The sequence below is a fragment of the Aotus nancymaae genome, unplaced genomic scaffold, assembly GCF_030222135.1.
Source record: "Aotus nancymaae isolate 86718 unplaced genomic scaffold, 86718_ANA_hifiasm-v0.15.2.pri h1tg000001l, whole genome shotgun sequence".
NCBI classification, from domain to species: domain Eukaryota; kingdom Metazoa; phylum Chordata; class Mammalia; order Primates; family Aotidae; genus Aotus; species Aotus nancymaae.
In genome coordinates, this window is record NW_026988412.1 from 9,163,890 (window position 1) to 9,178,613 (window position 14,724).

At 41.3% G+C, this 14,724-nt stretch overlaps 1 protein-coding gene across 8 annotated transcripts in view; it reads left to right on the forward strand.

Annotated features, from left to right (window-relative positions):
- Nucleotides 1–14,724, forward strand: part of KIF16B (kinesin family member 16B) — a 300,381-nt gene that overhangs the window by 176,755 nt on the left and 108,902 nt on the right. For 4 of the 8 annotated variants that reach the window (XM_064377528.1, XM_064377592.1, XM_064377671.1 and 1 more), the window contains exons 18-19: nt 12,770–12,802; nt 13,156–13,209. In XM_064377528.1, the coding sequence (XP_064233598.1) occupies nt 12,770–12,802; nt 13,156–13,209 (87 nt within the window). The remainder of the gene's footprint in view (nt 1–12,769; nt 12,803–13,155; nt 13,210–14,724) is intronic. The other 4 variants (XM_064377627.1, XM_064377706.1, XM_064377501.1 and 1 more) reach the window with 1 other exon arrangement.

The window sequence follows — 14,724 nt, forward strand, 5'->3', positions numbered from 1 at the left end:
TGGCTAATGCCCAAAGTTCTCTCGGCCCCGAAGAAAGAGTCTGGGGGTTTCTTATACCCCAGTTTGAAAAAGGATGGGGAAACCTAGCTGAAGCAAGTTTTTCACAGAAGCACAGTAGGCAAAAAGTTAAAAGATAAACTAGTACATGAGAAAGAAAACAGTACCAGGTGCAAGGGCTAGAGCTGTCATAAAAAGACGTACGACTTATAGATATGGGGGCTCTGGGTACTCGACAGCACCTGCATTCCCAGGCTCTGCTGGCACCACTTGACTCAGCCTCTTATCAGCAAATGCACTCCTGGATGTGCCCGGTGTCATCCTGCCCCAGCTACACACTTAATGAGGGGAATAACTAAAATGAAGAAGCTAAGATGGAGTCTGTCCGGCTCAAAAGCTAACATGAGGCCTGAACAGCTCTCAGCTAAGAAAGACAGAGTCAGTTTAAGCTAACAAAAAGCAGGTTATCACACCTTCATGTGAGGTCATGGTGCCCCCCGCGTGTCCTGGGAGGGAAGCCACACTCCCTTGCAAGCGCACTTTTCTCTCCCCTTCTCCCTCACTCACTGCTACTTTATAAATTGTCTGGTCCTTTGTTTTCCTTGCTGACCTTGAGCATGGAGATTTTATATATGGAGTTGGCAGAATTTATGTTGCTAGTAATTTGGTAGTTAGCCTGTGTTTTAGTTGATGGTTATTTACCGTGTTTATCTCTGCTGGTTTATTTCATTGGGCTTTACCATTTTTCAAAAGTTTAGTTTGCTGCAAGGCTGGTTTCTTCTCCAGTTTTTGGTCTCAGTTGTCTTGCGTTTTTATGGACCATTTACTAACTTTACAGTTGGCTATAGATTGCCTTAAATAGCTTGTTAAGATACACAGTCCTGGGGAACATGTGATGAAAGCAACTGAAGGAAGTGGGCTTCTTCCTCCATGAGCTGAGATTAGTGTTAATTACAGACTTTGCTTTTTTCCTTTTGTCCTTGAATATTATTCCACTGTGAGCCACTTTAAGTGATGAGCTTTGGGTGTTTTCTGTTTTCAAAGTAGGCAGGGAGATGAGCTCTTGAATTCAAAGAAGATCTGTCTTTATTCAGTTACTTCAGACTGTATTGTCTGAGTGGTGGGATGCATTTTGCTTCAGCCATTTTATAACCGCACAATCTAAAGCTGAATTGTGAAGGTCAGCTGAGCAAATGAGACTGTTCCTGGTGAAATGACACATGGCCATTATAGGCAATGGTGGGAGAAAGTAGGTTTCCTCCTAGTCCTACAGGACAGCATGATTTTCCTTGACAGTAACATATTAACTTGATTACATGTCAGTGGCTCTGTAATTTGTTAACTCATTCGATTAGAACGTGTTGCTAATTCAGTCAAGGTTTCCAGTTGTACATAGTCATTTTTGCTTCTGGGTCTTTGCGTACCCTGTTCTCTTCTCCTAGAACACCTGTCCGTTTGTCCACCAGCTCTTCACGTGACTAAATCCTGCATAGCCTCCAAGATCTCTGTTTAAATGTCACTTTCTCAAAGAGGATTTATCAAACCCAGTCCAACTCTTACCTCCTGGGCTACTTACTCATAGCGTTCTCTGTCTTCTTGTTAGCCCTTTAAATAGTTGGTGATGATATCTGTTGGTGCAACTGTCTACTCTTGGTTTCTGTATTTAGTGGTAAGTGAAAGGGTCTGGTTTTCTCAGTACTGTATTCTGACTTCTAAGTAAGTGTTTAAGGGAGTAATTATTGACTGAATGTGTGTATGTGTGAACTGTTTCCAGACAAAGGACTTCCATACCCTTCTTTTATCACAGACCATGACTCTTAACCTGATGTGGCTGGCTTCCAAGTCATTGACACCATATGTTTAGTCACCAGCAGCAACTCCCATATCTCATGACCTAAGGTTAATTGTCATCATTGTTGGAAAGAAATTGAAATGACCAGAGATTGATAGAAGCAAAGCAGAAGTAAAACAGTTGCTATAATCAGCGTAGATTAAAAAACATTTTTTTAAACAGGTAGTTACTCTCATTATGAAGTGAAAGGCTTATTACAGAAAGCAACACATTCAGAAATGAATAAAGTAATCACAAGTATTCATAATCTTTTCACCAAGAAATAATGATTGGTTTATGTTTGTAATATTTGCCTATATTTTAAAGTACATATGTTGAAGTGTACATCAAATATTGTTAATTATGCATTTTATAGAGTAAGAAAAACAAAATTGAGATTGCGCTAGATATACAGTTTCTACTTTTTAAAAACATTTTGTTGTGTGCTTTTTCTCATGCCAGTGTTTATGTCATAATTGATTTAACTAATCATTAAGGACACTCAGAACTATTTCCTTTTTGTTCTGTGTAAATTGTTGATGCCATTTCAGTTAATTCTCTTATATAAATCTTGGTCTACTTTGTTATTTTGTCAGCTCAATCCATACTCAGAATTCTTCTTAGATGGCAGCTGCTGCTTAAATTAAAGCAACATGGGGAGGAATGAAGAGGGAAATGTCAGAGAGAGAAATAAGCAAAGGAAGGAATCTACCACTGGGTTGGAGACCTAGGAAAGAAAATGCACAGCCACAGAGAGCCGTGGTCTGGGATACAGAGGCGCACATTCTCAGCATTGCCTGGTTAAGCGTGTTAGCATGTTTTCTTTCACGTGTACAATCTCAGGGGCATACAAATGTGTCAGGTGGACTTGCAAAGCTCTTCACTTCAATGGTGTATCATCATGGCAGAGGAACTGAGGTGGCCTTTATGAGTCTTTTTTGCATCTTCAAGTTTCCCTTCTCTGTTCTCTCTCTTCCCTCTACTCACAAATGTGCGCAGCATTTCTTTCCTTAAACCAGCCTCTTCTTGGGCCCCCCAGTATAGACCTTACCAAAGTGGTTTTTCAGAATCGTTTCCCTTGTACATTTCCAACAATGTGAAATTGTGTATGTAAATCACTGTGCATCTATGTTATAGAATTCCATGATATTAAACTCTGCTGTAGAATAATAGTTAATGATTAGGTGATTTGTCCAAGGTGTGTATTATGAGGAAATGATTTAAAAATAGACATTGTGGTAGGCTCTCTCTGTGAGTGCATCTGCCTGGCTGGAAAGACTGAGGGCTGGGACCAAAATAGAGAAGTCATGGTGTGGGACACTTACCTGTGTTTTCTAAATTTCCTGCAGTGAATTATTCTAACCATGAAAAACATGAGAGTGTGCAGGGTATTAAAAGTTATTTCTTGTGGCGAAGAGACGGACATTGGCTGACACCATCTCCTCACCCATGTGGTCTGTGACTCCTCGTCACTGTGTTTCTGGCTGTGAAGCTCATGCCACTGACTTCAAAACACTACCCATAGCAATCACTGGTTGAAACCTACTCTGTGCCTTACAGAAAACCCTCCAGATAAAAATAAAGTCTTCTGAAAACCCTGGTGGAGAGGGAGACAACCTCTGCCCTCTGTGACCTGTAAGGCCCTGGGTGGTGTCGACCCTGGTTCCTCCTTGGGCCGTGATTCTTCTCCTGTATCCGTCCTCCCTTGGTTTCTCCTGCTGGCACCATGTGGTCCTGCTGTGCTTCCGCTGTCCTGCACACGTCCTCCCACGGCCTGTGGCCTGGCTCCTCCCTCATGTTGGCACCAGATGCATCTTCATGGCCACTCCCTTCCTTCCTGCAGCTGTCTCCTCAATGTCCTTCTCTAGTCCTTCCTCTCCCCAGCTTTATGCTTTTTCAGAGTACTTATCCCACTGTGTACTCATTATTTATTAGTTAGCTCAACCCCACGCTGGCATAGAGGTTATCAGGGCAGAGACTTATTTCTTTGTCTGAGCCCACAGTGCCTAGAATACTGCAAAGCATGTTGACCAGATGAATTAATGGGTGAGTGAACCACCAGTTCCTGAACGTCCTGCTCTGTACTGTGACAGAGGACTTGTGGGCAGGGGAGGCAGAAGAGAAGCTTGCCCAGGGAGGTGCCCCCCAGAGTGTGTCATCTGGACCTTTAATATTCTGCTTAGAGTCTAACTTCCCTGTTTTATTTCACATCACTTCCCTTTATTTAATCAGATCAATAGCCAACTGAGGCTCTGTACAGCTTCCTCTGTATACCTCTCATTTGTCTTCCTTCTCCTATTTTTCTTCCACTGGATTTTCCCCGCCCACAACAATGGATTGCTCATCACGATTCTATCCATTTTTCAAGGCCAAGCTCAGACAACACCTCCTCTGCAAGGCCTCCTCTCATCCCTACAAATGCTGTCCCTCCACCTCATCTCCTGTTGAAAACGTGCCCTTCCCCATTGGGCTCATTACATTCTGTATGATCGATATATGAGCATGTTTTCTTTCACTCTGTTTCACTCACTTGAGAGTACTCAGAGGCAGGCTGTCCATTCTTCAGTCTACTCAGGGTCCTGGCTGTTCACAGCAGGTGCCGGGGCAAGTTTTGTTGTATGTGTAGAATGCATGGTTGAAGGAAGTGGCAAGGAAATTATGTGGTACATTCTCCTGGTTTGTCCAATGGAGAAAAGTATATTTTATAATGATGGGTCATTTTTAACTTTTGGGAGGCTCCTTCTAGGATAAAAATCACCACGGTTTGGTTGAGAAGGTGAGACAGAATTCCAGGCTGGGTAGAAGAATGGATGAGGAGTTGGAAGAGGTGGGCTTGAGTCCTGAGTCTTAAAGGAGGTCACCTGGGCCCTCCTTCTCACACTCTGCAGGCCTCATTCTCCTGGCCTGTAAGGTAGAATGGAGGGGCAGGGGAGGTGGGGTATGTACGAGTTCAGTGTATGATCTGTCTCAAGTTCCTATCCAGTTCAGACTGCCTGTGATCCTCTGGTTTGATTAGAAAGCCTCTGGGTTTCACATCTGTGGTCCTAGCTTTCATTTTCAGAGCAAGTTATACCACTGTTATGAGAAATAGGCTGGGGAGAAACTTAGTGAAAATGCTTATGATATCAAATTTTGTTATTTTTTTAAAAAGCAATCCTTGTTTCTTAGGGCACTTTCCATTTGCAATGCAAAAAGTTTAAGACTGGCTCCGTAGAAAGTCTTCAGTGAGTACCTTCTAGACCAGGGATTTGGAAATTTATTAGAAAACCGTTCCCAGAATGCTTTGAATTTTTAAGTTATACACTGTGACGTTTACTTAAGAGGGTTTAATTTCACAACCTTCTAGATTAAATTGTATTGTTAGACTTCTTGTCTCCCACCCCCATCTTGACACACACCCCTTGAATTGTAATTTTATGTAAGTCTGTCTACTGTGGGATGCCCTGATAATGATTTGAAAAAAGGGTGAGGGGCAGTGAGTAGTGTAGAAATTCCAATTGTCTCTAAAAAACAGCTATTCCTAGCTTTCTAATGAAAGTTTACCTGAGAGCTGATTCACATAGGAAAGACTTCAGGGCCTTTGTATGAAGAGCTGGAAACCCGATGGATGGCTGGGTTCTTCCTCTCATCAGTTTCCCAGAGCCTGCCGTGGGTGAAATAACTGCTTTCTGCTTAGCCTTCAAGGAACATCTGGAATGTTAGGGTTCTCAGGGTTAGGAAGAAGATTGGATAGGACAAGCACAAACCTCCGTACCCAAATTCAAACTTTCTCTTTGGTCTCTAAGATCCACTAGTCTCCATGGGATTTGCTCAGTTGTGAGGTGTTGAGATGGCTGAAGTTTCCTAGGTAATGGTAGCGTGGTGAAAAGGTCAATAATTTTTGTCTAAACCATTGAAGAACCCTCTGTAGTAAGAACCTAAACCCTAGTGAAGCATCAGGGAGAGGTGAAACACGGTGCACTGAGTTCTAGTCCTTTTCTGGTTCCTTACGAGAGCTGGACTGAGGAATACCACCAAGCATTCCAGGCAAAAGGCCAGGAGTTTTTTTCAAAGATGACATATGCTTGATCAGAACTAGCTACATAATTTGCCGGGTTCAGTACATATTGAAAGTGTTGGGCCTCTTGTTCTAATATCATTAAGAATTTCAAGATGGCCACAGCAAGCATCAAGTATGGGGCCTGTCTGAGCACAGGGCCCTGAGCAGCTGCATGGGTCGCAGGCCCAGGAAGTCATTTCTGTACTTGACAGTAACCTAAAAGTCACTTAGGAAAAAGCTGGGCCTACACATTGACCAAGAAGTTTTTCCTTGTCTGATCATATGCCCACTGAGATAACAGAGTAATATCGATGCCAGGGACTTTACCAATATGGCTGTCCCATAGGGAGACCGCCTCTGTTGCCAGGGGGTCTTCCTTCCATGCATGTTGTGGGCTGGACCCAGCTTCCGTTACCCTCCCTGTCTACCTGCGCTACAACTGCCTGCTCAGGCATTGACCTGGGTAGTCATACTGTTTAGGAAGTGAAATGATATCATAGGCACAACACGAATCACCATGAAGACACACAAGGATGCAGGTATTTATGCTTTCAGTTCATTTAAATCTTCCTCACTTCTCTTTCCTCTCTCCTTCCTCCCTCCCTCCTTATGGTGTAAGCTGAGAAATTCTCACCCTGTCACAGGAATATTAATTGCAGTATGTTCAGTTATACCTAAAAATGGTAGATCTCTTTTAATATAAAACAAGTCTATTTCTGATTAAAAAAAAAATAGGTTGTATGCTGTGCTTTTTTTTGACTTAACACAGTAAGTATACTTCCAAGTGTCATTTTAAAATGCTAAAAACACCTGCAAAATTTACATCCTTTGTGGTTTCCTTTTAATTATAACATTTGGGAAATTAGAATATGGGGCCATGATAATTCCAGTAAAGGAAAATAATGAATTACACATATTTAAAATGAAGCCACCTTCAAATACAATTATTCTTGATGTTCTCTCCTTGATGAGGGCACACATTTATATTTTACAATCTACTGAGGTTTACTGTCCCAAATAATTATCATTGATTATGGAAATAGGTGCATTTTACAGTATGATTAGTAAATATGTAACATTTAACAGAAATGATCCAGCACGAGCAGCAGCTCATATCACTGCTTATCTAAAAATAGTCTCGAACTTTGGAATGACTCTCTCCTCATACTGTTTGTGATTTAAGACTGAGTATCTTTATGGTATTTTTTGTTTGTTTTTTTAAATGTTATTTTTGAGGAAACAGTTTTCATTATTTACCAAAGGCATTTTGCTTTCAGAAGTGAACAACCAAAGTTTCTACCCATTTAGAGACTGGTCGCAGAAAGGAAGTCACAAGTCTTCATTAAGATTTAAAATGGGAATCTCTCTCTGGTTTCTGACGAGCAATGGCCTCAGGCACCTGATCTTGACAGCTTCCCTTAATGCAAATACTTCCCCTTCTCCATCTGGATGAAACACTCTAAAGTGAAGGCTTCCCCTGAGGAGGACCTGAGATTTCACCAACCCAGAGACTCTTAGATCCTCCTCCAAGCTGCTCCCAGACCACCCTTCCTCTGCCCGCTGGAGCACTTCTCAGTCTCACTTGGGACATCTGCCTGTCCCATTTTTTGCCTTTTGCACTCCTTGCTGTCCATACTGTTGCTGTCTCCTCCCCTTCCAGACATTTCCTTCTAAGTCTTTCATCATTCTAAGTTGTGATGTTATCTTGGGTGATTCTTTGAAATGAACTCATCCTGCAGTCTAGTTACTTAAATAGCACTCCCTTCTTCAGCTTGGAGACTTTCTTCGATTTTTTACTTTTCCTGTAAGCCTTTTCTTACTGCCCTTTCCAGTTAAGTTCCTCATCTCCAGCACTTGAGCCATCTGTTTTCCAAATCATCAGATGATCCTTCTGTTCTTCCGCTTACCTGAGTCCCATTGATTGTAGAACCACTGAGCTGTCTCCCTGCCCTAAGCCTATACCTAGACATCTGAGCTCAGTGCAACCAAGAAAACCACATCAACACAGAGATCGATGCCCCTGTAAATTAATGGTCTCTAAGCTTGAACGATGCCTAGCCAGCCATTTCTGCTCATTTCCCCTATCAGTTCTCTTGCCCGCTGACCCCTTCATTATTATAAATAATCTTCCTGATTCTTTTACTTCTAACCCCACCATTATTTCTCCTCGCTCTTAGGAAGAGGCGCCATTAGGCAAAGGAGCTTGTTCCTTCCTCCATGTAGAACACAGGAGTCCTAAGACGGCAAACCTTTAAATCCCATGTCTGCTTTGCATTCATCCTTTTCTCCTTCCTTCCTGTCTCAATGAAAGAACTGCCCTTTTGCCTTTCTCAGACTAGCTTCCCCTACCTGTACTATGGATCCTATAGGATTAATAACTGGTACTTATTAACTAAGTTAATAGTGGTTGTGAGTACTCTCCTTGGATCCTCTCACCCACTGAGGACTAGGATTATTTTTGAGTCTGCGTTCAACTGAGGCATAGGAAGGTTGAGAGATTGTCCCATGGTCATATAAGAGCCAGGATTTGGGCCAGGCTGGACCTGCATCCTCTCACCCACTGAGGACTAGGATTATTTTTGAGTCTGTGTTCAGATAAGGTAACTGAGGCATAGGAAGGTTGAGAGATTGTCCCATGGTCATATAGGAGCCAGGATTTGGTCTGGGCTGGACCCTTGCTCTCAGCCATGGTGCTACCCTTTCCTTTCCTGCCCGCTCAGAGAACTCTCTGTCCATCCAATATTCCCAGCGTCTTCCCATTTTTTCACTCAATCTCTCGGTCTCCTGCTTGTTCATACAAGGATTTAAATAGGCACAAGTCTATTTCATCTGTTAAAATGAGCACTCATCCTCCTAAAACCACCACCTCCCCTTTACAGCTAAACTTACCAAGAAAGCGCTCTACTATATTTACATTCACTGTCTCCAGTTTCCTCTCACTCACTCCTCAGACCTTTGCAGTCCAGCCCCAGCCCAGCAAAGGTCTCTCCAAGATGAACCTCTACATTGTAAAGGTCATTGGGTGCTCCTTGGCCTCTGCATTTTACTTGGCATTCCTGGGTTATTCTATGCTACTGATCTCTTCCTCTTTCTCCAGACACCCTCTTCCCTCTCCTGCCTACCCTTTCCTGATTTTCTCTGCTCACTCCCAGCCTCATTAGAGGGCCATTCATCTCTGCCAATCACTGTGAAGTCTGCGGTCTTTCTGACTTTGCACTAAGCTCCTTTGTTTTCCTTCTGCACATGTGTCCTGGGTAACCTCATGCACTCTTAGAGCTTCAATTCCTGTCTACATGCCAGTGAAGGCCAAGTCCATATCTTCAGCCTTGATAAGGGCCTGTGTACCAGCTCGTTGCATGTATCCTGCTGCCTGCTGGACATCTCAGTTGGATGACCCTGTGTAAACACTGGATTCTATATGTGTAAAACTGAGCTTAGCTTGAAAGCAAGACAGAGAAGAGATTAAAAATGTGGGCTCTGAAATCAAACCTGATTCTGCCAGTTACTAGTGACGTTGCCATTTCTCATGTGTGAAATGGGAACAGTGATCTTACAGGGCCATTGTGAGAATTAAGTTCAAAGTGCCTAGAGCAGTGCCAGGTATAGAGTGAGTCCCCCATGGTCATTAGCTTCGATGAGTGTCAACCTCTCCCACCTTGAGCACCAGCACTGCTACAGCTGCCACTCCTCAGCCCCTCCTTCCCCAGTGCTCTCCTTATCTCAGTGAACCATAGCAATGCGAGTCAGCACTCAGCCCCAAAGTGTGCAGCTGCCAGGCAGGCATCTCACATGTTGCATTCTCCCTTGATCTCGGCTACAGCCCTGTGAGGTGGGGCCTCTACGGAAATGAAGCATCCAAGGTTAAATAGCTTGTTCATGGTCTCAGGACACTAGAATTTATATTCACACCTGCCTGGGCTCAGTCTTTTTGCAGTTACATTCTGCCTTCCCAACCCCTGTAGGAGTTGGACAGAAACCTGAGGGTCATCTTTGACTTTTCCTTTCTCTTTCCACCCCCACCAAAACGCCACCAGTTGCCACGTTTTGTCAGCTCGATCTGCTGAGTATTGGGAGAGATCTTCACTTCTTTATCATCTCACCAGGATAATAAATTCTGCGTTTTAATTTCTAATGTGACTTTTTAACTGAGCACCTACTTAAACATTGAGCACAGTGTCAGGTACTGTGCTAGGCAGGAGGCTACAACAGTCGGTAAGAGAGATGTGGTCCCGTCCCCACTGGACTTCTGGTCTGTAAGTGACAGTTATTGTGTATGTCACATATGAGCATGGGGTTCTCAGCCCAGAATTTGGTAGTACCTAGGATCAAGGCAAGCAGTTGTCCTGGGTCCTGCTCTGTCATCTCCTACTTAAGTTGCTGCCACTGACTTATCTCTGCCTTCCCATATCCCTCCCCCACCCATCTATTCTCTGCAGGACACCAGGAGTATGTGTTCTTTAACAGCCCTGGCCCAAGACACTTTCTACCACCTCCTTTAGGGTCAAGTCCAGAGTCATTAACATAACATCCAAGGCTCTTCACTGTCTGGTTTCTGTTGTCCTCTTGAGCTTCATGGCTTACTGCCTCTCTATAGCAAGTGAAAATCTGGTTTTATTAGCTTTCCTTGAGTTTCTATATCATGCAAGAGTAAGAATGACCCAAATTAGATACACGTTTCCTCAGGAAGCTTGCCTTGATCCTAGATACTACCAAATTCTGGGGTCAGTACCCTATGCGCAGCTCATGTGTGACGCACTGACCAACGCTTACAGACAGGGAACCTGGTGGGGACAGGGACCACATCTCTTTTACAGACTATTGTAGCCTTTTACCTAGCATAGTACCTGACACTGTGCTCAATGTTTAAAAAGTAGATGCTCAGTTAAAATATCACATTAGAGATTAAAACTCAGAATTAATTACCTCCTTGAGACCATGCAGCTCACTAGCAACAATTGCAGTGGTTGGCAGCACAGATTTTGTTACCAAACTTGGATTCAAGTCCTGCCTCTGCTGCTTACATACTCTAAGCCTCAGTTTCCTGCTTTGTTAAATAGGCATGAGAAATACACTTCCTAAGTCTGGAAGAACAAGTGAGGAAGTACATCGCGACTGTCAAACGCAGAACCTGTGTGTATAAACAATCCTCAGTTGGTAGGTTTCCATCTGAATGCCCAGTGCTCAGTATAGCACTTTTGGCTGTGTGCACGTGACAGTTTCAAAGCCAGGTCTCCTGATGGGTGCACCAAGCTCTCGAGCTCTTGTTCACAGAAAATAAAGAGTAAAGATAATTCTATTAGGGAAATTCTCAGGTTTTAAAAAGTATTTTATCCAGTGATTCTTTTTGACTGTGAATATCTCTAGAAAGACTAAACTATACTGAAGTATGAAGGTATCAACTTGGGATCCTTCCTAGGGTTCTTTTATTGTTAAATAAAAAGGAATGATCACGTTTTAATTTTAATGAAGTCCTAAACCTACTTAATGTAATTGCATATGGGCTGGCCTTCATGACTGGCAAATGCTTTTCATTTCTATTTATATGGCTGATTTCTCATGCAGAAGGTACAGATTTTTTTCATTTGTCAGTAGAATAAACATATAGTTATCTAACAATTTCAGTGAAAGATTTGACACTTTAATTTTATATCACAAATGTGAACGTTGCTTATAAATTGAGTTAATAGGTGGTATTTTGGAAGCAGGCTGCCGTGAGTTCACATCCTGGCTTCACCATATATTACCACTGTGACCTTGGAGAAGGTGTTCAACATACCCAAAGTTTTGGATTCCTCATCTGTAAAATGGAGATATTGTTTGCTGCCTTCAGAATTTGCTGGGTGGACAGAGGGAGATTATGTGTAAATCACGCTGCACAGCACTTATCATGTAAGACATACTCAGTTCTGCCTACAAAAGCCACCATACTGTGGTCCCAGCTGCCCAAGAGGCTGAGACAGGAAGATTGCTTGAGCTTGGGAGGTCCAGGCTGCAATGAGCCATGATTACACCACTGCACTCCAACCTGGACATCAAAGCAAGACCCTGTCTCAAAAACCCCAAAAACGAAGGCCACTGGACATCTTATTCTCAATATTACCCCACATTATTAAATTGGAAAGGGAACTATTTGAAGTATTTGTTAGCTCATGACTAAATAATTGTTTCCAATCTGGATTTTATGCATTATTCAAGGAAGAAGATTTATGGTGACTTTTTCTGTAGCAAGCTTTTTAGCTGTATCTGCCCTCTATCACAGCAAAAAAATGTATAAGCTTAAGAATTATAGTTCAGGGTTGGGGGGAGCTGGCAGTGTCTGACCCAACCCCAATCCCAACCCTGAAAAAAATAAATAAATATAGCTTATGCTGCTTAATAAGAATAGTGAAACCTTGCAATAATTAAATAAATATTTGATAAGAAATCAGCTTGTGTTATTATTTTACTGAGTTTTAAAATTCCCAGTGACCTAAATCCCTTTATTCTACAACCAGTATGGTAAATCTATTCACAATTTCAGAACCCCCGATAACTCCTATAGTGCATAACTATTAATTACATCAGGAACTTCACGAACCTCCATGTAGTAAAACTATCTATAAATTAGAAAAAGTACTAGTTTGACTACTGTTTATGATTACTGTTGGTACTCAGTTACTATCATTGCTATGATCATCATGAGAGGTGTGTAGAAGTGTGAGAAGTATAAAACAGAGCTAACTTTTTGGAGTGTTTGTTTCATGAAATTATTGGGAAATGTGATATTTATAAAAAGATGTTTCTATTTGTGCATGGCTATTGGCATTTAAGTGCCTTACTGCTTTTCTCCTGATATTCCTTCCTATTAAATGTTTTCCTTAATTGATGTCTGTGCTCTCTCTCTCTCTCTACCTCCCTGGCAGTCTTTTCTCTGTAAAAGGACCCATCTGTCTAAGGTAGAGATTCTCCTTTTTTATGTACTAATCAGTGCTAAGCTGCATGGAATAGACATGCTTATCATTTAGAAGTCTTTTTTAACTCTGCTTTTTCAATACAGTTTTTGTTTATTTGTTTTCCTTCAAGTAAAACTCATTCTTTTCAGCTTAAGTTCAAGCTCCCAAAAGTATGTCTAATTCCTAATCATAGTCCTAGAGCAAACAATGCATTTTAAACTTGCTAATCCATGGTCATTAAAAGTAATACTTGAAAAACTGATGCTCTTTTTAATATATGACTCTGTATTCAGAGAGTGAGAGAGACAGAGAAAAGCTCTTTATAAAACTGACTCATTTTCATTTGATTTTATTAGACTTGAATTTGAGAGGCAGCAGCGTGAAGAACTTGAAAAATTAGAAAGTAAAAGGTAAGTCATATGGGGTTCAAGTTTCAACACTCCTGTAGTCTGGATTCCTGTGTTAATATCCTGGACTGATTTCACGTATGTCTCCTTCAATACTTCCCTCTTGCTCTGTGTCTGTTATTTACATGTCTAATGACCCCAGGTCTTTTTTTTTTATTTTTTAAGAGTAGTTGGTTTTTCCTCAAGTTTAAATTTTTTTAAACAGTTAGTCTTCAAATATTTATGAGAAATGGGAAATAGAGTCAGTCGGAAAATTTAACATACCAATTAAATTTAATACACCAAAATATATTCATTTAAATTTAATCAAAAGTAGATCTTCTCTTAACAATATCCTCTGAGTTTTTAAAAAGCCTAAAGAATGACAGTTTCCCTTCCTTATACCTCCCGGCTTTTAATACATCTTTTCTAATACTGTTTGGCCATTTGTATTTACCCATGTATAATTTGCTTCTTATTCTTTACTCACTTTTCTTCTGTGTAGCAAGGAGGGCAGGGTTGGGGGAGAAATGGCTGTTTAATGGATTTGTAGCGTTCTTTATATGTTCTGAAATAATTCTCTACCTGATAAAACTGTATTTTCTCCTTTTCTGTTTTTCCTGTTTTATTTAACCAGCCAAGACATAGACAAAAGATGACAATTAGAGTAGAAACTAAGGCTATAGGAAGTCTGCAAAGTAAATGTTTATTTTGTAGGACCTGGAGTTTAAATGTCACAAGTAAATTGGCTTAGTTTCCGAGCACCATCCAAGATAGACGTTTGGTGGTTCAGGAGGAGGAGGCCGTGTATTTGTACTCTAACTCTGCGCTCTTGCTCTGGAGGCCATCCCAACTCTAAACTTCGGTGCAGTACCCAGTGGAGATCATTCGTTCTCCAAGAGAAAACACAACATGTCACTCCCAACCCCCACAAAATTATGCACTTGTATATGCTAATGGAGGCTCCAGTTATTTTCAGTGTTATGCACTAGTAAACTAACATTTTGGACCATTTGGTGATCACCATTTGTACCAAACTAGTGATTAAATGCTAAATAGTATGTAGTTTTTTAGCTGGAACAATGAACTGTCAATTACCATGACTTTGATATTTGACCCCGGTGAGATGAGGACAGCATAAGCATTTTTATTTAATGTTGTCTTGTAACTGAACTTCCATTGAGTTTTAGTCATTGGGCTGAATAAACTTATTCACATTTAATTTAAATTGGGCATGGTTCTTTCTCTTTGAGCTCAGGGGCCTTTTAAAATTATATCATGCATAACACATTATGATTATAGGCTCTACAAAGAAATGATATCAGAAGCCACTTCAGGAGAATAGGCAGATGATATGTTGGATAGTTAAAAAATAAAAAAAAATTAAACAGGATGCTGCTGAAAATGTAAAGGAAAGCAGTTCCTCTTCTTTTTTTATGTTAAATGGAGGCTTTGACCTGGTTGTATGTACATTTTCACAACATTTCAGTAAAGTTAGAGCAGTGTTTGAACAATGATTAGATAATGACCAGTCAGTGC